At 49.2% G+C, this 23,642-nt stretch overlaps 2 protein-coding genes, 1 long non-coding RNA gene and 3 other non-coding genes across 6 annotated transcripts; 4 read left to right on the forward strand and 2 right to left on the reverse strand.

Moving 5' to 3' along the window:
• Window positions 1-57: 57 nt before the first annotated feature.
• On the forward strand, window positions 58-2,678 carry LOC124528486 (histone H2B type 1-C/E/F/G/I). Its single transcript, XM_047102119.1, has 4 exons — window positions 58-677; window positions 1,339-1,457; window positions 2,153-2,309; window positions 2,434-2,678. The coding sequence occupies exon 1, from the start codon at window positions 96-98 to the stop codon at window positions 474-476; it is 381 nt and encodes a 126-aa protein (XP_046958075.1). The 5' UTR covers window positions 58-95; the 3' UTR covers window positions 477-677; window positions 1,339-1,457; window positions 2,153-2,309; window positions 2,434-2,678.
• Window positions 2,679-4,425: 1,747 nt separating this feature from the next.
• LOC124528517 (uncharacterized) lies at window positions 4,426-7,906 on the reverse strand. The gene is made up of 3 exons (XR_006966172.1): window positions 7,872-7,906; window positions 7,342-7,524; window positions 4,426-5,879 (listed from the first exon to the last, which is right to left on the reverse strand). It is a non-coding gene; the product is annotated as an uncharacterized LOC124528517 (long non-coding RNA).
• Window positions 6,896-7,002, forward strand: LOC124529563 (U6 spliceosomal RNA). Its single transcript, XR_006966426.1, has one exon. It is a non-coding gene; the product is annotated as a U6 spliceosomal RNA (small nuclear RNA).
• Window positions 7,907-8,679: 773 nt separating the features above from the next.
• On the reverse strand, window positions 8,680-9,403 carry LOC124528508 (histone H4). The gene has a single exon (XM_047102144.1). The coding sequence runs from the start codon at window positions 9,389-9,391 to the stop codon at window positions 9,080-9,082; it is 312 nt and encodes a 103-aa protein (XP_046958100.1). The 5' UTR covers window positions 9,392-9,403; the 3' UTR covers window positions 8,680-9,079.
• Window positions 9,404-10,167: 764 nt separating this feature from the next.
• On the forward strand, window positions 10,168-10,239 carry TRNAM-CAU (transfer RNA methionine (anticodon CAU)). The gene has a single exon. It is a non-coding gene; the product is annotated as a tRNA-Met (tRNA).
• An 11,170-nt stretch (window positions 10,240-21,409) lies between these two features.
• On the forward strand, window positions 21,410-21,482 carry TRNAR-UCG (transfer RNA arginine (anticodon UCG)). Its single transcript has one exon. It is a non-coding gene; the product is annotated as a tRNA-Arg (tRNA).
• The last annotated feature ends 2,160 nt before the right edge of the window (window positions 21,483-23,642 follow it).

Below are 23,642 nucleotides of genomic sequence, written 5' to 3' on the forward strand. Positions count from 1 at the left end.
CGATCCCTAATTTGCATACACACCAAATAAAAAAGAGGTCGCTTGCTCGTAGGCGTATTTTCCTCCCATTCGCCTAGAGGTGTTGTTGGGACGCAATGCCTGAGCCAGCGAAGTCCGCTCCCGCCCCGAAGAAGGGCTCGAAGAAGGCGGTGACCAAGGCGCAGAAGAAGGACGGGAAAAAGCGCAAGCGCAGTCGCAAGGAGAGCTACTCGGTGTACGTGTACAAGGTGCTGAAGCAGGTGCACCCCGACACCGGCATCTCGTCCAAGGCCATGGGCATCATGAACTCGTTCGTCAACGACATCTTCGAGCGCATCGCGGGCGAGGCGTCGCGCCTGGCGCATTACAACAAGCGCTCGACCATCACGTCCCGCGAGATCCAGACGGCCGTGCGCCTGCTGCTGCCCGGGGAGCTGGCCAAGCACGCCGTGTCCGAGGGCACCAAGGCCGTCACCAAGTACACCAGCTCCAAGTAAATTTGTTCGCCGTCACAGCACCAACGATTTCAGGCTCTTTTAAGAGCCGCCCATATTCTCATTTAAAGAGCTGTAATCTTCCCAACTTCTGGAAACTGCAACTTGTTTTCGTCACGTTTAATTTGCTGAGTATTGGTAAACTCTTGAGTTTGGGAACAAAGGTTAACTTCTGACGTGTGCGGACCATCAAGAAGCAAATGTGTAAGTAACTTGATTATGGTGTATTTGGCTTGGCTTCTCCCGACAACTGGAGATAGTGGACCTAAGGTTGCCCCCACCTCGAGAGGTTTTTTTTTTTTTTTTTTTTTTTTTTTTACCGCTTTTGGTTTCATTTTGTCCTCCCCGTTACCTTTGGGGGAATTCCCTTCAGGAAAACCTGGAGTCCTAGTTTTGAGTGGCCCTAAATGAAAACAAGTGTTAACCGTTCTTGAGGGAAATGAAACCACTTTTTTGTAATTTCTTGTTGGCTTGTGAGTGGCTACAGCGGCACCTAATGGCGCGATGTGCCCTCTGCAGCTTGACTTTCTAGACTTAGCGGATCTGCTAGTCCTCAAATCCACATCCTCCCGATTCCACTAATTCAGCGAACATTTTAACGTAGCTGAACATTGCCTCTTGGAAAAGATCAGGAACTCTATCCACTGGGGTTTTCTACCCGGCTTAATATACGAGGGTGAAAGAGACGCTACGTAAAACTGGGTAACAAACAGGAGGTGGGGGGAGTCCCAGAGTTCTTCCGAAGCCTCCCTGTGTCCTGAATAGTCTTGTCCCCAGTTACTTCTTCATTCCCTAGGATTTTAGTCCAAGGAAGAGGAGTTCAAAGGAATTTACATTTCTGTGCTTGTCCTTCGCCTGATTTCAGCCTACAATCACCCGTGAAACGGAATCTTCCATTGTACAAGCGAATGTCCTGAGAATTGAGATTAAGCAGCCCTTTACATCAATAAATACTATATGGAATATATATCACGGATATGGAAGGTAAGAATCACCTGGTAGCAAATTTAACTTTCCTGGCGCTGTGGTGCAGAGAGGGAAAGCATGAGCATTGGTGGTGTAAAACTGAGCTCAAAAATCTCATTTTCCACTTACTAGCTACACGTCTTTATCTACAAATGCCTACATGGCAAATTTCCGTGAGCATTAAATAAGCGGCTCCGTTTTGTAATGGGGCTTGTGAAGGTTCTCTCGGCCCCACATGCAATTAAGGCATTCGGTTCTGGCTCTCCAAAGCTAATTTTAAGTACATTTAGAAAATAACATATTCATGAGAAGAAATACACACGCAGAAATGGACACCATAAAGGGTGTCCAAAGATACAGTCCTGGCAGCCTGTCTCAAGGCTACATTTGAGCAAAGTTCTTAAACCTTCTGTGAGCATTTCCTTGCCTCTAAAATGGGAATAATAATTAGTACCGACTGCATGGCATTGCTGATGATCAATAAAAGATCACAGTAAGAGCGCTAGGACAGTCCCTGCAGAGGGGAAAGTCATCCAAGATAGCAGCTATGGCTATAAGCCTCTGATTGAAGGGGTAGGAAAGCTGCCCATGTTAGGATCTGAGTCCTGAGGCCTTGAACAAGGCAGACGACCACAAAAGTATAAAGGCATGGGACACCAGGTAGGGTTCTTTGTCAATCTAAACCCCTTCTAATAGTCTGAACCCCTCCTTAGAATCATCTCTCCACCCTGAACTCTTTTAAGGACAACCGAGTGCCTGTGCCTGTGAGACTTCCCCACCTCTGCCTGCCCGTTCAAGCAACACGTGCCTAATTTTCCAGGGACTTCCTCTTGCCTCGCCTGAGCCAGCAGCACCTCATTTAACAGTAAGGTGTGCGTTGGAGTATGAGGAAGGGACGCTGGAAACACACAAGAGCCGTCAGTAACTTTTTTTCCCTTTTTTGTTCCCATGCCTCCTGTTCTCTTTGCCTAACCTCGCTGTGGTGTCCGGCCAGAACGAAGAACCATCTTCAGAAAACCAGCTGGCACTCTTAAAGTTAGAGGAGAATCACGACATTGCTGCCTGTGGTCCTTCCCAGACGAGGGAAAGCCAGGGCCGCCCTACAGACGGCTGCGCTGTTGCCAACAACTTCAAAGACAATCAATCTCATTTCAAAAAAAGAACGATCCTCGAAGGAAATACAGATAACCGCAAAATAAGAAATCTTTATACCAAATAAATGTGGTCCTTTCTACCAAATACATTTAATTAACTTTTAATATTAAGGAAAACTTACTATGCTGACCTTACGTTTCTCATTTTGACACAGAATACAGAGAAAAGTGGCCGGGACTAACACTATTCTTAGATGAGCATCTGGGAACCACTGATGTGTCCAAGTCCCTTCATTTCAGAATTTTAAAAAATGTCTCTGAATCAGCTCAGCTAATCAGAGAAGGGGCCCGGGTTAAAACAGATTTCTTGACTATTTCCCCTAAAATTATACCTACTTCTCACTTCCACATGTTTGAAGACTTATATTCTATTATTATAAGTAATCCGCACACATATTAATATCATTAGCAGAATATTATGAAGTAATCCACACAATGAAAATTCTACTTGATCTTTCATATTCCAGCAAAGCATCCTGTAATTTTTTTAAGGCAGTCAACAAAGCAACTGTCAACCAACAGACAGATGAATTGTGACATAATCAGGCATGGTCACACGCTCTAACATTGCTATGAAAGCAAACGAGCTTTAGCCACACGTGACGACGTGGCAACTCAGAGTAAAGCAATTCCCAGAAACCAGATGTGATCTAATACTGTGTCAATCCATTTAGGCTAATTGTGCCGTGATAAACAATCCCCAGATCCCAGTGACTTACTACAATGAAGGTTCTTGTTTTGCTCATGTTTATTGACTGTGGGTGAGTTACTGCTCTAATTCCACCTGTCTTCAGCCTAAGAGCCATGCTGGAGGAATAGGGACAGATCACACAATGGCTTACTGAAACGACACATGTCATTTTCACTCATATTCACTGCGCATAGCAAATCACATGAGCAAGCCTAATGCCATTAGGGCAGGAAATAAAACCCTCTCACCAGATGGAGTTGTAAATGTCTGGAACGATAGGGCATTCTTCCACAGATACCATTTTTTGATAGCAAAGACTAAGCACCAAAGCCACATATTATTTAGATTTCAATGCATGTGTGATTTTAAAAGGATAAGAAATAAAGGCAAGAAAATGACAGAATTCAAGACTGTGGCTATCTCTGGTGGGGCTGAAGGAGGACAAAATTAGGCCAAAGCAATGGATTGGTAATATTTGTATAACCTGGTTGGCAATTGGGTTCTTTAATGTTCATTTATTTTTAGAGAGAGTGAGAGAGCAGAGCGTGAACAGGGAAGGGGCAGAGAGAGAGGGAGACACAGACTCCGAAGCAGGCTCCAGGCTCCCAGCTGCCAGCACAGAGCCCGACGCGGGGCTCGAACTCACAAACCATGAGATCATGACCTGAGCCAAAGTCGGACGCTTACAACTGAGCCACCCAGGTGCCCCAGCAATCGGGTTCTAATGTGGTCATCATCATATTATCCTTTATAACATGTACACGTAGTTCAGATATTCCTTTGTATATGTTGAGAATTATAAATTATAAAGCTAATAAAGGGAAATGTACAATTATATTGGTGGAATCACCTCACGTTCCACAAAACAACAGAAGCCTCCTAAGCTATTAAAAGTTGCCTATACTGGGGGGCGCCTGGGTGGCGCAGTCGGTTAAGCGTCTGACTTCAGCCAGGTCACGATCTCGCGGTCCGTGAGTTCGAGCCCCGCGTCAGGCTCTGGGCTGATGGCTCGGAGCCTGGAGCCTGTTTCCGATTCTGTGTCTCCCTCTCTCTCTGCCCCTCCCCCGTTCATGCTCTGTCTCTCTCTGTCCCAAAAATAAATAAACGTTGAAAAAAAAAAATTAAAAAAAAAAAAGTTGCCTATACTGGGTTTTGTTTATAAGAAAGAAAATCACCCCTTAGATCCCAAAAGTCTGTAGAGGCCCACAAGGGACAAAGCAGGGCACTTTGCCAAAGTCACTGCTGATACACACAAAATGTGTATTTCAATGGATCCTTCTAGAAATATTTTTCTTTTCTGCAAGGTTGCTTGTGTATGTAGCCTTTTTCATTTCATTAACTGTAAATCCGTTGAACCTTCACTTCATTCCTATCTATTCACCCAGGCACTTGAGAGTTTCAGTACAGTTTCACTCTAATGGGGAAAGAGATACACACGCACCATTGAAATCCAGTATGCTAAGAGCAACAACTGATTTTGAAAAAGATAATTGTTCCACAGTGAGAAAAACTGTAGGGAAAGACAAAAGGAGACACAACTTTGCACAGCTCCCTGTTGTCCAGAGTAAAGCCCAGATCCCCGTCACGGGCCTAACAGGCCTCCTGAGCCTGGCAGTGAGCCTCCTGGTCAAGCATCCGCTTAGGACTCCCAACACGGACTTGACTTATGCTCTTTGGACACCCTTTATGGTGTCCATTTCTGCTTCACATTTCATGGGCGGGGGTGGGGGGGTGTTGACTTCCCCAATAGACTGCAAGCTTCTCAAGAGCAGAGAAAACAGACTGGGGGGCGTCAGGGGTTGGCATGCCATCACAGACAGCCTCCCTAAAAGGATACTTGACTTAAAAAGGGAAGAAGGTGAGGAGCGATGCCTCCAAGGATCTGGGAGCTGAGAGGCCCATGGAGAAAGAAGAGTCTTTAAAAGATCTGTGTACTTGGCCTATTTGAGAAAGTTCCAGGGCCAGTGTCACTGGGCTAAGAAGGAGAGGGAGAGTAGACAGTTTGAAGTAACAAGGGCCAAGAGAGTAAGGACTTTGACTTTCACTTTAAGTGAAATGAGAGCCGTTGGAGGGTTTTCAGCAGAGAGGCGACTTGATCTGATTTACTCTTTATTATAATCCCTGGCTGCTGTGTGAAATATAGGAGAGAGGAAGCAGATGGGGCTGCAGGAATAGCGATGGAGTGACGGCCGCTTGGCCAGAGCAGCAGTGATGGGAAAGAGCCGGAAAGGGAAATGCTAGCCTTCTTGCTGTGTTTTCCAGGTACAGCTGACAGGACCTACTATGGACTGGAGAGTCGAAAACAACTCCAGCTGAAAGGTTGGACTCGCCGTTTTCCAAATTCAAGATGTTGACGAGAGAGGCTGGTCTTGCAGTGATGGTGTCGGGTTTGGAAATGGATATTCATGGACTTCCAAACAGAGAAGTCAAGTGGGTAGCCGGGTCTCTGAGTGTGGAGTTCAAGGGAAGTCTCTGGGCTGATGACTTAACTTCTTCTACATTATTGTATAGACGGCATCTCCACAACAACAGGGGAACACCAGCTCAACAGATCAGAAACGTGTGTTCCCAGGGTCCACTTTCTCAGATCAGGAGCTGGTGAACGTAAGGGAAGAGAAAAGCAGCTTCAGACACAGAGCTCTGAACGTTGGCCTCCACAAACAGGCTTCGGGAGGCCTGAGAACTCACTGGAATTGCATGCAAAATATACGGGGAAGTTGTCCATTTTGAGAAGGGTGCCTATTATCTATTGGTGGATCCCCAAAGTGATGTCCCGTGGTTCTAACTTCAACAGATTATTTGAGTGAGAGCTCCACTGTCATTGCACACCCTTATGACTGAGGGCAGCTTTCCACATCTGTAAAATGAGACTATTTTCTTCTGCTTGTTCTGAGAGTCACAGGAGAAAGGGAGAATTACAGAAACACGTGTAAAACCATCAGTGATCTATCCACATATCATGAATACAGAGCAAACACTCCTTACTTATCTGACCTAGGACTCGGTTCTTGAACTGCTTCTCTTCATTACCAACCCTCTTTCCTAAGAGATCTCATCTTCTCGCATGGCTTTTTCACTCTCGTGGCATCAGGGCAGTTATACCCTGACAACTCCCAATAATGTTTCCAGCCCAGATCTCTTCCCTGAACTGCAGATTCATATATCTAGCTAGCCTAGTTCCTACCTCCCTCTTAGAAATGTAATAGGTATCCCAAATTCTGCATGTCCAAAGCTGAACCTGTGATTCTCCCCAAAACTTGTTCCTTCTATATTCTTATCCATTTTAGCGACTGGCATTACCATCTTCGATGCGGTGGCTAAAATCATTGGGATTATCCGAGAGTGTTCTAATTCTCTCATACCCTACATTCACTAGCTAACAAGAGGGCCAAGGGCAAGTTGTCCAAAATATACGATGGTGTATTATTTTGAATTGAAGCTACGTGGGAAAAAGCACATGCAAGGACACTTAGACTCTCCTCGGTCCCCTCAAAATGTGGAAATAAAACTACCATATAAAAGGAACCCCTCACTGGACTAAGTAAAAACACATCATTATCACCAGAAATAGGAACTTTAAAGCCAAGAAAGCTATAGAAACAATCCTGGTTGTGCTCGCTTCGGCAGCACATATACTAAAATTGGAACGATACAGAGAAGATTAGCATGGCCCCTGCGCAAGGATGACACGCAAATTCGTGAAGCGTTCCATATTTTTGCCCCGCGTCAGGCTCTGGGCTGATGGCTCAGAGCCTGGAGCCTGTTTCCAATTCTGTGTCTCCCTCTCTCTCTGCCCCTCCCCTGTTCATGCTCTGTCTCTCTCTGTCCCAAAAATAAAATAAAACGTTGAAAAAAAAAAAAAAAAAAAAAGAAACAATCCTGGTTGATTTCACTAATGTACTACCTCAGGCCAAATTCCTCTTAAAAGTCCTTACTAATTAAAGCTCTCAAATGTGTGTTTTTAATCCTGTCCATTCCTCACGAATGCATTTTCTCTGTCTAGAAGGTATAAAAACTGCCCTGCATTATTCATTTGTTTGGGCCTCAAATTCCTTACCGGACCTCTGGACGCAGGTCATAAAACCTTTGGATTTTTTTTTTTTTCTCCTGTTAGTATGTCCTCCTGTAAAGTTTAGTCCAGCTGGAAGACCCTGGAGGAAGTGGAATACTTCTGATGACATTTTCGGGTGATGGAGGGGTGGTCCGGAGCCAACAGCCAAAAAAGAATTCTTGAAGACACCTTTGGTGCAAAAAAAAAAAAAAAAGGTGATTTTATTAAAGCAGGGAACAGGACCCTGGGCAGGAAGAGCTGTCCTGACGGGTAACTTCTTATATACCCTCAGGATGGAAGGTGGTCAGGGATAAAGTCTTTAAGGAATTTTGTCAGCAAGGTTTCCAGGACCTTGAGGGACTAGCTGTTGCTAGGGAAACACCATTTATCACTGTGTAGTAAAACCTCAGTCATGAGACCCTTCAGATATACATCAGGGGGCCGCATGCTTAGAGTATGATTGTCAGCATATATCTTGGGGCAGTTGAGATAAAGGAAGTTTCCAAAGGAATTTTTATAGGTTAAAGTAGACTTACAGGTTCAGGGGTGGGGAGCGGGGGGCGGTGAGGATAATGTTAAGCCAAGGTGCTCTTTTGCCCCTAGCAAAGTGTCATCATCCAGCCAGCTGAGCTCCTAGAGGGAGGTCACTGCCGGTTTCAAGGGCCTGCCAATGGCTGTAGGCAATAAGGGAATTTAGTTTTTGGCTTGCCTTAGCTTCCCACATCACTATGGCAAGCGCTTACACCCCCTTCCTTTGTTCTAGGGTAGCCAGGAGTGTCCTAGGAATGTCACATATATCCCACCCGGGGGGCGGGGAGGGGTAGCCTGTATTTTGCCCTCAGCTCGTTCCACGCTCATCACTTCCCTCCCCACGCTTAGCAATTTGGGGTGAAATATCCTGATGCCTATATGTACACGTTTTTAAAATGCCACCACATCTCCTTAAAATTAGGTGACATTTACATATTGACCATTAAGTAACATCCTTATCTCCGTGAGGTCTTCATAATACGTCATAAAATGTCGCGCGCTAGGCCACGCAACACCTGCCAGATCTGACCCCCCAGCCGCCCGGCCGCCCGGCCGCCCGGCCGCCCGGCCGCCCAGCGCACGACCCCGGGGCCTTCGGAACCGCAGAGCGAGCCTGGCAGAGCGTAGCCCAGCCCAGGGGCGGGGCGGAGGCGGGGCCAGGCGGGCGGCGGGAACGCGTCTTTGTTCCGCAGCCGTCCTCCCGCCGCCGACCCCGCCATCTTGGACGCGGGAGCCCTGCAGGGAAGGCCCTCCCGCTCCCTCCCGCTCCCTCCCGCTCCCTCCCGCTCCCTCCCGCTCCCTCCCGCTCCCTCCCGCGTGGGCATCCCCTTGCTAGTATTCCAGAACCAAACCCATCTGACTCCGAACTCGAAAGTGCTCGAGAACGAAGGAAGCGCCTTGGAAATGCTGACGATACCATGTGGCCTTGTCTGTCACCCAAAACGATGGGCAGCCCAAGGTTTAGACAGGCCGACTGCGGCAAAGCCACAGAACGGCTTAACTAAGCCCCAACGTTAAAAGCCCTCGGATTAAGATAAAGGGGTACAACAGAGCAGACAACTAACAATTCTCATACACATTTGGAAGCCGGGCCCACAATACAACACAAAACTCCTAGAAAGAAACCAAAAGCTACAGATCTTTCGTGAAATACGTGGGCGGCCCTGAAAAGGGCCTTTTTGTGCTTGTGGAGGTAGCGGGAGGTCCACGGCGCTCAGCCGCCGAAGCCGTAGAGGGTGCGGCCCTGGCGCTTGAGCGCGTACACCACGTCCATGGCCGTGACCGTCTTGCGCTTGGCGTGCTCCGTGTAGGTGACGGCGTCCCGGATCACGTTCTCCAGGAACACCTTGAGCACCCCGCGCGTCTCCTCGTAGATGAGGCCGGAGATGCGCTTGACGCCGCCGCGCCGGGCCAGCCGCCGGATGGCGGGCTTGGTGATGCCCTGGATGTTGTCGCGCAGCACCTTGCGGTGGCGCTTAGCACCCCCTTTGCCCAGACCCTTCCCGCCTTTGCCTCGGCCAGACATATCAGCACCGCTTAGTCACCTTCCGGAAAAAGCATGAAAGTCGCGCAGGCAACCTCCTTATATGTGCAGGATGCGGACCTAATTGAGGACTGGAAGCGCGCACGCGGGAAGGGCCGTTGCCCGGCCCCGCCCTCCGCGGCTCACTCCAGTGACGTCACTGGAGGCGGGGCCCGGACCCTCGGAGCGTGCCCTCCGCGGAGGCGGCTGGAGGGTCCGGGGGCCTGTGTGGGACCTCGGAACTTTTTCGGTGCGTCAGGCTAAAAAAGTGAGCGTTTTGCTCTACGTTTTGCTGCGTGAGGGGCCTTGGCTGATCGCCGGGCGCCTGCGTTGGACTGCGGCGACCCCGCGGACCGGCCCTTCCCGCCCGAGCCTCCGTCCGGGCCTCCCGCGGCCGGGCGTCACCCCCACACCGAGCCCGAGAGGGTGTCCTCCCAACGGCGACCGCGGGCCTGGTTAGTGACTCCGAGGCGGAATTCTCGCCCGCGTGCCTTTCCCGGCCTTCCCCTTCCTTCCCTGTTTAGTAAAGCTTGTAAGCCTCGCTGAGTATCTGGCCGCCTCTCCCCTCTGCCTCCGGAATTTCAACGGGGTGGTAACGCTTCCGTCTCTGCCCCTGGCTTTGTTCTCTCTGGTTCTGGTAGCGATATTGTTCCGAAGAGAATTGGCAGTTTGTGGTAACCGAGGTGTTGAACCGGCGATCTCAACGTGGGTTTTTCCAGTGTCAGTAATCGCCTCTGAACACAGTTAAGAGCATTATTAGGAGTCGCATTTCGCCGGAGAGCAGAGTGGCGCAGCGGAAGCGTGCTGGGCCCATAACCCAGAGGTCGATGGATCGAAACCATCCTCTGCTATCTGCTTTTCCTGCAGCTTTTTAGTTTCTGTAGCCTCGTTTCACAGTAGGGGAAGAAATTAGAGCCTGTTTTGCTTCATTCTGGAATGAAAATTATTTCCTGAAAACAAACGTGAAACTGTTTACATTCTCCAGAGAGAAAAAGACCGTCGGTCATGGATACTCAGTTATCATTAATTAAGATGTTCCCCCACCACAAGCTATATTTCTAGTGGTTGCCAAAGGGATCGTGACAGTCCCATTGCCCTATGAACCTGGGAAAACGCTAAAATAAGCTGAGTGTAAGGGTGAGGACAGGGATGGAAGCCGAGAGAAGGCGTTTTCTTTCCTTCTATACGTAATTCAGAAAAGCTCTAGTTAGTGAGCTGTGGCCACGTGGCTAGAGCCACAGACCAATCTGCTGGGCCCTCCCAGCGCCAAATCTTTGCAACTACCAGAGTCGGAAACTTTGGAATAAATAAGTAACAGTTTGAGGCCGAGTGCAAAGTTTTGGTGGCCGCGATTGAACTCTGACCCGAGAAAACCACTTATGTGGTTGATGCTGGTAAATGTGTTTCTACCGCCTGCCTCCCTTTACCAGTCTCCAAGAGAGGTGCTCTCTATGCTCATGTTTAAAGTGTATGTTTTATATTTCTCTCAGAAAAGATCCCTGTTCATATACTCACGTTGTAAGAAGTCAACCTATAAGATATCAGAAAGCTTATTGTATATAAGTTCGGCTTAAACTCACCTTTCACGAATAATTGAGAAAATAGCTTTTGTAGTTCCCTAATACGGAAATTGACCGCCCTATGTCGCTGTAACTTTGCCTGCTTGCTAAATAGATACCTTAGGCTGCAAAACGCTCCCCCACCCCTTTTACCAAGATCTGGCCTAGGCAACACCAACATGTAAAAAGTCACCAACTCACCGCCCCACGGTATCTTAGGTGTCTAACTACGATTGGTCATTTTAAACCCTCTTAGGACAAAGAACTTTAAATTGATAGGTTCCCACCAAAACTAAGGTCTGTGTGTCACAATAGAATTGGCTACCATGAAATGCTGTAAATGGCAATTGGGTAGCTAAATAATGACCTATTCTGACTTGCTAAAATCCATAGAAGCTCACTGCTACCTTTGTTCGGGGCCATTCTCTACACTTTCCTCCTTAAGATCAGGAGATCAGGTTTGGCCCGGCCGTGAATAAAATCTTGCCTCGCTTCTATTCGGCGTCTGGTGGTATTTTTTTTTTTTCCGACAGCACCCTGTTTCATTTGGAGGTTCCACCGAGATTCTATGACCACCCGAAATTCGGAGGCTGAAGTGGAACAGCTAGGGGAGAGCTCCCGAGACACGTTCCTCGGCCCCGGCCTTCCGTTCTCAGACCTGGCTTAAGCAAGGTACGCGAGGCGGCGCCTATTTCCTGTTTTCTGTTCTCTGTTTTCTGTTACTGGCCAGATCTGATTCCTTGAGGGAAGGCTGGACGCAGCTTAACTTCCCCCTAGCTGGTGTCTGCTGGAGACGTCCCAGCCCCATCTGGGTCTCCGGACCGTCTGGGTTGGGCTTGATCACCCCAACCATTCGTTCTATGTTCAGTGCTCTGTGTGCCCTGTTAAACGTTTCCTGTTAGCCTATCTTTATCTCTGGTGTGACCCACTGTTTAACCTCCGTCATGGGTCAGTCTTCGTCCGAGACTTGCTCTCCCCTTAAATGCATGCTAAATAACTTCGCTGGTTTCAAAAAAAGAGGAAAGAACTATGGCTCTAACCTAAAGCCGTCCTGGCTGCGGACATGTTGCCCACTGGACTGGCCGATGCTCTCTGGGGTTGACTGGCCCCCAGAGGGCTCCTAGAATCTTAACCTTGCTTATGCCGCCCGCAGGATTTGTCATGATGTTCATCCCGACCAGGAGCCATATGCTGTGACTTGGGTCGACCTCCTAAACGACCCACCTTCCTGGCCGAGAAAGTGCCAGAAACAGGGCCAAAAGCTGTCATCTGGCATCTCCCTTTCCCACTCCCCTTCCTGTTCTCCTCCAAACTCCGAACCCTTGCTTCCCGTCACTCAGCCTTCGAAGAGGCTTTACCCAGTGCTTCAGGAGATACCCGAAGGGAGGGACTTGTTATCCGATTCTCAGAGACCACCTCCTTATCCCCAGACCCCACTAGCTCCCCAGGAACCCAAAGCCGCAGGAGATCCTTTGGCTAGTCCCCCACATACCAGATCAGGAGCCCTCTAGAGAGGAGAACACCAGTCCTCCGATGCCCCAGTTCCCATCCTTCCTCTCAGGCAAACGGCTCCGGCTCCCGGTCCAGACAGGCGGCCAACACGCCCGATGGTTGTCTACACTCCACCTCGGACCTCTACAACTGGAAAACTCAGAACCCGCCTTTCTCTGAAAACCCCCAGGGCCTAATTGACTTATTTCCCTCTATTTTCCCCACTCACTGACCTACTTGGGAAGATTGTCACCAACTCTTGCAGGTCTTACTGACCTCAAGGAAAGGGCCCGAGTGCCCCGGGAAGCCACGAGAGCAGTCCTTGGCCCGGATGGAATGCCTACCACAGACCTTCACAGAATTGAGCACGTTTTCCCTTCCGCGCCGCCCCAGTGGGACCCTAACACGGATAACGGTAGGGAGCGTCTACTCCAGCATCGCCAGATTCTGTTACAGGGGCTTCACGCAGCGGCACGAAAGCCCACCGATCTGACAAACATTCAGGACACGGTCCAAGGACCGAATGAGTCGCCTGCAGCCTTCCTAGAAAGGCTTTATCGGGCTTACCGCTTATATTCCCTATTGACCCCGAGGCAACAGAGAACCGTAAAACCATTAATATGGCTTTCGTTTCTCAGTCGGCCCCAGACATCCGTAAAAAGCTCCAAAAATTAGAAGGATCCGAAGGAAAGGTAATTTCAAAGTTGGTGGAAATAGCCCAGCCAGTTTTTCAGAGCAGGGACAGCCCTGCCATTATGCAAGGGAAGGAAATAGGGAAAGCCCTAGTAGGAGCCTGGGGAAAAACCCCCAGGCAACAGCAAAGGACAGGGAAGGCCTCAACCCCGCCAGAAAGGACCCCGAGCAAAGCTGGGAAAAAATCAATGTGCTTATTGTAAGGAAGAAGGACATTGGAAAGATAAATGCCCCAACAAAAAGCCTCCCATCCTGGTCGCCCAGGAACAATGACGCCACCACAGCTCCCCTCTTTCCCAGAGTCCCCAGGAGTCTGTGGTCACCCTCAACGTAGAAGGGAAAGAAGCCAGATTCCTGGTTGACACTGGGGCTTAAAGAACCCTTAGGACCTGTGATTAAAGGAAAGGTATACATTCCGGGAGCCACAGGACGGACGCAAGGCTACCCGCGGACTCGTGCCCGAATCACTGACCTAGCTCAAGGGACTGTTACTCATTCCTTTGTGCTCATACCGGATTGCCCATGTTCCCTTCTGGGGAGAGATCTGTTGCACAAGCTTAAGGCCCAAATCTCCTTTACCGGAAATTCCATACACTTGAACCTATAGCCACCTGCCATTCTAGTTACTTGCCCTATATCAGAGGAATATCTACTCCTAGAAAAACCAGAGCGGAAAGCCTCTCCATTAATAGAAAAATGGAAAGAGACAATTCCTACAGCTCGGGCTGAAACTAACCCCCCCGGACTAGCCATTCAACGAGCGCCGCTGGTGATCCAGCTAGCTGCCCCAGCCACCCCCATCCGGGTTAGGCAATATCCATCCCATCAGCCAGCAAGCGAGGGAGGGAATTGCCAAACACATCAACCGCTTGCGAGAAGCTGGGATCCTAACGCCACGCCATGCCCCCTGGAATACTCCCTCGCTTCCTGTCCCAAAACCTGGGACTTCAGAGTATAGGCCGGCACAAGACCTCAGAGAAGTTAACAAAGGGTGGAGACAATCCATCCTACGGTCCCCAACCCCTATACTCTCCTGAGTGAACTCTCACCAAATTACCTCCTTTACTCCGTCCTGGGCTTAAAGGATGCATTCTTTTGCTTTGCCCATTGCGAAGGTCAGTGAGCCTATTTTTGCCTTTGATGGACAGACCCAGATGGAACCTACAACGGACAGTTAACCTGGACTCAACTGCCCCAAGGGTTTAGAAACTCCCCTACTCTATTTGATGAGGCTCTTCGAAGGGATTTGGCCCCCTACCGGGAGAGCCACCCAGATGTTAGGCTGTTACAATATGTAGACAACTTGCTCCTAGCCACTGACTCCTTAGCTGCACAAAGGCTACGGAGGACCTGCTGAGGGAATTAGATGTCCTGGGATATAAAGTTTCCGCAAAGAAGGCGCAAATTCGCTTGGACTCTGTCATATACTTGGGCTACCAACTGCGTGAAGGCAAGCGATCGCTGGCGCGGGAAAGAATCCAAGCTATCCTCAACATTGCCAAACCCACAACTAAAAGGCAGATCGGGGAGTTCCTAGGGGCCGCTGGGTACTGCCGCCTCCGGTTACCTGGTTTCGCTGAGATGGCAAAACCCCTGTACTCCGCCACCGGGGGTGAAGGAACTGAGATGGTCCGGAGAGAACAAGATAGGGCTTTTGAGCAAATCAAGAGCGCCCTCACCCAAGCCCCAGCCCTGGCTTCACCTGCTATTACCAAACCCTTCCAACTATTTGTGCATGAGATCCGGGGTCCTTACTCAAGCTCTGGGCCCCTGGAAACGACCTGTCGCCTACTTGTCCAAGCGGCTGGACTCTGTTGCCACCGGGTGGCCCGGTTGCCTCAGAGCGGTTTACCGCCACTGCCATGCTGGTTGAAGAAGCTTCCAAACTAACGCTTGGGCAAGACCTTCAGATCACAGGACCTCACGCAGTAGCATCCCTGCTGCGCTCCCCACCAGACCGATGGATCAACGCACGAATCCTCCAGGATCAGGTGTCGCCACTAGACCCTCCACGCATCACTTTCCTGAAGACAGAGGCTTTAAATCCAGCCGCGTTGCTGCCGGATGGCGACTCAGAGGCCCCACGCCACGATTGCTTGGAAACCGGGAGTACTCTGACGGGACTGAGGGGGGCTTAAGAGAGCGACCTCTGCCAAAGGTGGACTTCGAGCTGTTCTCTGATGGCAGCCGTTTTGTCAAAGATGGACTCAGACACGCAGGTGCAGCTGTAGTGACTCAGGACCAGGTTATCGGGGCCCAAGCCCTTGACACTTCTGCCCAAAGAGCAGAGCTGATGGCTCGAGCCCAGGCCCTCGGATGGGCAAAGGGAAAAACGGTGAACGTTTTCACTGATAGGAGGTATGCCTGTGCCACCACCCATGTTCCTGGAGCTCCATATAAGGAAAGAGGACCGTTCACTTCAGGAGGGAAGGAAATTAAAAATACAGAAATCCTGGCCCTACTGGAAGCCTCATGGCTTCCTAAAAAGGTGGCCATTATACATCGCAAGAGCCACCAAAAGGCAGACTCGCCCCAAGCAAAAGGAAACGCCGTTGCTGATGCAACGGCCAAGGCCACATGTTCTCCCGATTAAAATTTTGCCTCTGCTGCCTCCACGCTTTCTCCCCACGGAACCATTTTATAGCAAAGAAGAGCTACGCCTGATAAAAACCTCGAGGGCAAAAAGAGATGACCAGCATTGGTATCACCTCGAGGATGGACGCATCTTCATACCAGAAGCTATAGGACGGACCTCGCTCCCGCAAGCCCACAGCCCCACACATCTAGGGGCAACCAAGTTGTCTGAACTAGCCCAAAGAGACTACGTTATTCCAAACCTTAATAAAATCGTAAAAAGCCTAGTCGACCGATGCAAAGCCTGTGCTCAGACTCCCCCATCTCCCAAGTTTAACTTTTCGGGACGGCGACTACGCGGACAGATGCCTGGAGAAATTATGGGAACTTGACTTCACTGAGACGAGACATGGGCCCTATGGCTATCATTATTCCTCGTTCTAGTGGACACCTTCTCTGGATGGGTAGAGGCTTTCCCCACGAGAACAGAGTCAGCTCAGATAGTGGCTAAGAAATTACTCAGTGAATTGGTTCCCCGATTTGGCATCCCTACTGGTCTGGGGTCAGATAATGGCCCGGCTTTCATAGCCCAGATATCTAAAATATTGGCCAAAAGCTTACAAATAAATTGGAAATTACATTGTGCCTACCACCCCCAAAGTTCAGGGCAGGTAGAAAGAATGCATAGAACTCTAAAAGAAACCTTGACTGAATTAATTCCAGAAACTGGCGAAAACTGGGTAGGCGTCCTTCCTCTTGCCCTCCTCAGAGTACGCTGTATACCTTACGTAAGAGGCATCCCCCCCCCCTTTGAAATCCTGTTTGGAAGACCACCTCCCTTGCTTCCAAAATTAGGAGATGAACAATGGGCGGAAATCTCAAACCAACACCTAGATTTCATTCCCCGGTCTCGATTTACGAGGGAACCCATTTCTCCTATCCTAGTGCCCCTCTTTGTAGGACTGGGGGGTCACAGGATCAATTGGCGTAAGTACCGCCGCTTTCGTCACAGGGGATCAGAACTTCAAATTACTAAGCAAACAAATTGATCAGGATATATCAGAATTAGAAAGGAATATTGATACACTGTCTGAATCTGTAAACTCTTTAGCTGAGGTGGTACGTCAGAATCGGAGGGGCCTAGGCCTGTTGTTTTTACAACAAGGAGGGCTTTGTATGGCCCCTGGGGAACAGTGCTGTTTTTATGTCAATAATTCAGGAATTATCAAGCAGAGCCTGAGTCAGATCGGACCACGACTAGAGGAAAGAGAAGGACAAAGACGAATTCATCAAAATTGGTATGAGTCTATATTCCTTGCTATAACTATAGGACCCTGTTTGATAAGACTACTACTTCAGTTCGTAAATTGAAAAATAGGATCTATAAAGCTTATGGTGTCACGTAGCCAATACGTCCCATTAGCCCAAATGCCAAAATAAGGTTATTCAAAGGTTTGAATAACTAACAAACAGGAGTGGGGAATGTAAGAGGTCAACTTGTAAGATAGCAGAAAGCTTATTGTATATCAGTTCGGCTTAAACTCACCTTTCACGAATAATTGAGATAAAAGCTTATGTAGTTCCCTAATACGGAAATTGACCACCCTATCTCGCTTCTGTAACTTTGCCTGCTTGGGAAATAGATACCTTAGGCTGCAAAACGCTCCCCCACCCCTTTTACCAAGATCTGGCCTAGGCAACACCAACATGTAAAAAGTCACCAACTCACCGCCCCACGGTATCTTAGGTGTCTAACTACGATTGGTCATTTTAAACCCTCTTAGGACAAAGAACTTTAAATTGATAGGTTCCCACCAAAACTAAGGTCTGTGTGTCACAATAGAATTGGCTACCATGAAATGCTGTAAATGGCAATTGGGTAGCTAAATAATGACCTATTCTGACTTGCTAAAATCCATAGAAGCTCACTGCTACCTTTGTTCGGGGCCATTCTCTACACTTTTCTCCTTAAGATCAGGAGATCAGGTTTGGCCTGGCCATGAATAAAATCTTGCCTTGCTTCTATTCAGTGTCTGGTGGGTTGTTTTTTTTTTTTCGACAGCACCCTGTTTCAACATGATACTGTGCTAAGCATGAAGTGTTCAAGTAACCTACAGTCTAGACATGCTTTTAAACAAGTATACAAGTATGTATAGTACAATAAGATATTTCTTTTAAAAGGTTATGCACAAAGTGCAACGGGAAGAAGGGAAAATGACGGTTTCTGATAGCCCCACGATCACCCACTAGTTGAGTGATTTTCCAGAAGGACTCACATGACTCAACATATACTCAAAGCTAAGATTTATGACAGCAAAGGGAAGAGTGCAGACACAGAGGGACAAAGATACGCACGAGCAAAGACAAGGGAAGTCTTTCTCGGCCTCCGTCTTCAGAGATGATGCGCGCACTCTTCTCCTCTCCAGCTGTGAGCTACAGGCACCAGTGAAAGCTGTGGTTGCCAAACAAAGTCCACTTGAGTCCTGGAGCCCAAGTTCTGGAAGGGACACGGTCACCTACCTGCCATACCCACCCCACACCAGCTACGTGTTAGCAATTTCCAAGTTTACTTCAGATAAGCTGACAACTTGCTTCATAGTGCCCCACCGCCTCAGGTGCATAGAATAACATCATTTCCCAGTAACCGTGTGAACATTCCAGAGTTTGACAGAGGGACGTCACCGCAACTACAGAGATCTGTGGAATCCGAGTGAAATAGATTCGCGGTATCACCCTTGCCCTGGCAATGGCCCAAGTCGGGAAAGGTGGCAGATTTTGAGTCCCAACTTGAATAAGAGCTTGGCAGGCAGCCAGGAAGAGGCTTCCAGATAGGGGGGGGGAAAAAACAAGCCCATCGAGGCATAACAGTTGAGGGTTTCTAAAGAACTATAAAGCATTCAGTGCGATCGAACATGGAGGGGAGAGAGATTGCTGTATTCAGCAAAGTGGCTGTATTCAGATCACCTCCCATTCACCCTGTAGCTGGAGGCGGTCTGCCCCCCCCCCCCCCACAGTACACCAGACGGCCGGACAGGCCATGCTCGACGCTGGACAGATGAGATTGGTAGCCGTTTCCGGTCACACGCACTCACAGCCTGGAAGGGGAGGGCACCGCATGCCGCGCAAGGTCCCTCGGCTGCAATCTCCAATCGAGTGAGCCAGCAAGGGCTGCGGGAGGTAAGCCTCGTAGTAACCAGGGGGCAGAGCGACCCCTGGTTCCCTCCAAAAGATCGATTGGCTTATTTTAACAGCTTCCAGGACTGACAGGGAGGGAAACCCATGAGGCTGAGGGACTGACGGGATGTACCTGGACAGAGGAACGGGCCCCAGGTCATATCTTGTGAGAAGAGGCAAATGCACAGGCCGTTTGGGCTCAAAGATGTCAAAGGAGCCCTGGAAATGCTCGGGCCTACACTGGGATTCTGAGCTGTGGCAGAAGCGATAGGGAAAGGGCCAGGCATAAGGAAGGGAAGGTGCAGTGCAAGCAGGTTTCGAATTTGTCTATGGGCAGTAAGAAACCACCACCAGTTTTGATCAAAGGAGTAATAGGATCACATTTTCTCAGTGGAAAAAAAATCTCTGGAGGGGCGCCTGGGTGGCTCAGTCTGTTGAGCGACCGACTTCGGTTCAGGTCATGATCTCACAGTTCATGAGTTCGAGCCCCGTGTCGGGCTCTGTGCTGACAGCTCGGAGCCTGGAGCCCGAGTCAGATTCTGTGTCTCCCTCTCTCTCTGCCCCTCCCCCTCTCATGCTCTGTCTCTCTCTGTCTCTGAAATAAATAAACATAAAAAAATTTGTTTAAAAAGAAAGAAAATCTCTGGAATTTTCAAGTTGGTGGCCTGATCTTTGACTGTTTTTGTTTTGTTTTTTTTTGCAGGGGAGGGGGGGTGTTGGTTTTTGGTTTCATTGCAAACTATGCAACAATGTCTTTCATAACGTATGCGGTTTTAAAAAACCATTTCTTCAGCCTCTCCATTCACAGACAAGAATAAGCGTACTACCATCTTGGAACTTGGCGAACGTGATCGTTGCCAAGGGAGGAGAAGACGACCCGTAAAGCACGCTAGACCAGGAGGCCAAAACATCTGCACACCCCTGCAAACAGGCAGGCGAACGTGACAGACGGACCGAACCCCAACTCAGCCTTCACTGGCCTCCGTCGCATAACCAGGCCCGTATCGGCAGCACATTTCTGGTCAACAACCAGCAAATGTCCAAAGTTTTCGCCATCATCTCCCGCCACAGGTATCTGGGATATAGGTCCCTCGGGTCTCACCAGAAACTGTGTTGATGCCTGAGGGGAAATGTCATGGAAACCGAGACACCAGTCATCCGCAAAAATTCTTTGGCAACCGCCCCCTGGTTTTTCAGCTCGGCGGCTGAGTTCCAGCCCCACGTCTCTCTCTGCACTGGCAACGTGGAGCCCGCTTGGGGTTCTCTCCACCCTTCCCCTGCTCGCTCGCTCTCTCTCAAAATAAATAAATAAACAAAACAATTCTTTGGGCTGGATATCCTCGCTGGGGAATCTTCCCGTAGATCATGTCTCCACCGGGTCAGGTCTCCACCGGGACAAATCCGTAGTCAGATTTTTGGGGGATGAAGGAATCTTTGAGCTCCATAATCCCCACGTTAGAGGCGATGGCAAAATTCCCAAAAAATATGTATGTGAGAGGTGGAGCACATGTTTATTGAGCTCCTCCTATTTGCCTGATGTTATTCCATGGACAGGGAAAGAAGGACCACGTAAATGATCCCATGTCTGTGCTCCGGGAGCTGCTGATTCACTAGTCAACACAAGCCAAGATCTATCACAAATGAGCCAAGAGGGCCAGTGCTCCCAAGGTCTGGGACTTAAGAAAATTAAGGAAATGCAGCGTCTGTGGATTGTCGACAGTATCCTTAAACAAGGTCCCACAGATTCACTGATGAACTCAAAAGAAGCCATCCAAAATATCAAAATATAAGTGTAAATCTCTTCCACTTTATTGGGCCAAGCACTCTACAGAGCATCATCAATTCTATAAACGCCTCGGCCATAGAATGGTTTCATTGCAACACGTTCCGGTGTTGAGTCATCTACCAAACGTAAAACTCGTTAACCATGTCTGTGGCACCGCGACAGTGTTTCTCTCTTCATGTACGGGAACCTCAAATAATATCAATGAGCCTGGACCGCTCCAAGGGCCTAAGCGACGCCAACAAAAAGCGCGCTCTTCTTCTCCAGATAGAGACACGCTGTGACAAGCGCTCTGGTGGCAGGTGACAACGATCGCAGAGTACCAGAGTGTGGGCAGGGGAGACTTGTTAGGCCCCGGGGCCTGCAAGACAGCGACAAGGACGCCGGTGCGGTGCGGGTGCTGACTGCCTTGTGGGGGCGGTGACACGATCGCCGGGCCGGCGGGCGCCCGGCAGCGAGGGTCTGAGACGAGTGACCGGGGCGGAGTATTAACAGGGAAGGCGCTCTGAGTTCGCTTCTATCCCTGGATGCAGCTCGGGAGTGGGAATGGGAGTGACTTTTCTCGCCACGCTGGACCCATCGTGATTGTCCGATCCTACCCGCGGTGAGTCCCGACTCCGGGGCCTCAAATAACCCGGGGAATCTAGTGTAGAAAGCGCGGGCGGCGGGCGCGCTCTTTTGAGACGCAGGACCCGGCGGAAAGCTCATTATACTTTCCAAGTGTTGCGACACGCACGTGTACTTGGGGACCACGTGGCCTAACGGATAAGGCGTCTGACTTCGGATCAGAAGATTGAGGGTTCGAATCCCTTCGTGGTTAGTGCTGGCTTTTTTTAATGCATTTACTCCCCCCCCCCCAAAGTGGCCATATCTCACGCGGTGGGAGGGACCGCCTGTCACCTGTTTTTGCAAAGCCGTTTCCTACCCTCAACAGGCCATTCTCAAAACCCTTGGGAGGACCAGTGTTTCCAGGGGAGTCGGATCTGTAAAGCGAAAGCGCTGAGCCTCAGACTGACGCGGGGCCCAGGGGCTGGCACCGTGGGAACCTGTCGTTTGTCCCCGAATCTCTTCTCTGGTCTCTTTCTCTTCGGGGCTGAGTCTGTGCGTCCTTGGAGGTTCCGGCTGCCGCTGCAGCCTGTGTCACTGGTTTTCACTCTTACCCTCCTTTTCCCCCTCTTAACTGCCTTTTTGCCCCCCCTTGCGTTGCCATCAAAAGGATGAGAACAGGTCATACGCAAACCTGAATTACAGAACGGAAAAATTAAGGTCAAGAAAAGAACCCAGCTGTTTCCAGAGTGTGCGGGAAAACAGGAAGACAGAAGGAGATAGTGGTGCAAAGTACACACACACACACACACAAAGAAAAAAACCCACATTTTTGTGCCTAAATAACTGAATCTGAAACTTTAGGATGAACAAAGAGTGATTTCCAATTCTTGACTTCCTGGTGAAAGTCTGTTCAAATCACATGGCGTGCATGAACGTCTTTGCTAGGTCAGAGCACTGACTGTTAAAACAAGGGAATAATTACCTCTTCCTCTCCCCAGCCTCTCTTTTAGGTCTCTGGTATGACTCTGGGTTTCTCTAGACAGCTGTCGAGTCCAAATTGTAAAGCAAAGTTGCGGCCGGAGCGCCAGTTCCCAGAGGTTGAGATCTCTCAGAGGAGAAAAAGTTGCAGCGCTTAATGTCGTAAGAAACCACTCACTGCCTCCTTCCTCACAAAATGAACCATTGACACTAAGTATCCCTTTCTAAGCCAGAGAAAGGATATCATCTCAAAAGAACCAAATAAAGTTATGGTTGAGAAACATTTAAGTTGCTCGCATGTTTCTGGTTTCCTGGGAATAGGCAAAAGCTTCCCCCTCCCGACCGGATTGGCATTTAACCCTCTGCACTGACTTTTTTCACCTACACCTTCTCCAGGAGATTCATGGAAGTAGAAATCGTGATCCAAGAAGACAAAAATGTCCCTGATACAAATTCTTTCCCTCTTTCTTCTTTTTCTTTCCGTTTCTCCTGCGTTCACAGCAAAGGATACCAAAAGGAGTAGACAGCCTTTCCAGAGCAGAAAGTGTCAAAGAGAAGAAAATCAAAAACGACAGGGCCATCTGCAGACATCCCGAACTTTAAATGGTCATTGGAGCTTAGGGGCTTGTCCCCAAATCCAGAGAATAAGAATATATGGGGCCCCCCAGTAGATGTGTAAGCTTTTCCGCTTTGAGAAGGGGATTCAGAAAACAAATAACACTCGCTAGAGATGGATGGGAAAAGTGGCTGGAAGAACAGAAATAAAGAAGAAAGATTCCTGGATGTGGATTACAAACACAGGGCATTGGGCCCTGCTGGACAGGGGCAGAACAGATTCATAAGTGTAATATGTGTTTATGGAGCGCACTAAGCTTCTAGGATACAGGATCTAAGTTCCTAGGATCACAGTAAACAAAGTATGCAAAAGTCCGTGTCCTTAAGAGACTTGGCGTGGGGGAGAGGGCGAGGGGAAGGGAACAACGCAGAAAACACAGAGGGGAATAAGTGGGTTATATAATGTATAAGTAAATTATAGGAGATATTAGAAAAGATAGTTTTGAAAGTGTCAGGATTTGTATCATGACCGGGAAGCAGCAAAGACTGCATGTCGCAGTCAGCTACTGCCCCGTAACAAACACACAAAACCCAAACGCGTAGAAGACACTCCAGTAAGCATTTATTACTCAAGCGTCTGAAGGTGAATGACCTAAGCCAAGCTTAACCGAAGGCTGTATTTTTGAGCTGCGGGTACACCTCCACTTGGCTCCTCGGCCCCCTGCTGCAGGGGCTCTGGTGAGTTTGAAGCGTGTTCCTTTCGGGACCATGAGTGAAATCACAGCCGCTCCCTGGAGGGGACGTCCTCTCACGAAGATGGCAAACGTATTTAAAGGCCCTGCTTGACTTGTGTCTAATATCTCATTGACCCAAGTCATCCTCAGGCCCCAGCCCAGAG

Source organism: Lynx rufus, unplaced genomic scaffold, assembly GCF_022079265.1.
Source record: "Lynx rufus isolate CCGP_SWC_20201006 ecotype Redwood Valley unplaced genomic scaffold, mLynRuf1.p SCAF_6, whole genome shotgun sequence".
Classification (NCBI taxonomy): domain Eukaryota; kingdom Metazoa; phylum Chordata; class Mammalia; order Carnivora; family Felidae; genus Lynx; species Lynx rufus.

What these genes read in the sequence shown, in the direction of transcription:
- LOC124528508 (XM_047102144.1), bottom strand. Translation starts at nt 9,391, where the DNA reads ATGTCTGGCCGAGGCAAAGGCGGGAAGGGTCTGGGCAAAGGGGGTGCT.
- LOC124528486 (XM_047102119.1), top strand. Translation starts at nt 96, where the DNA reads ATGCCTGAGCCAGCGAAGTCCGCTCCCGCCCCGAAGAAGGGCTCGAAG.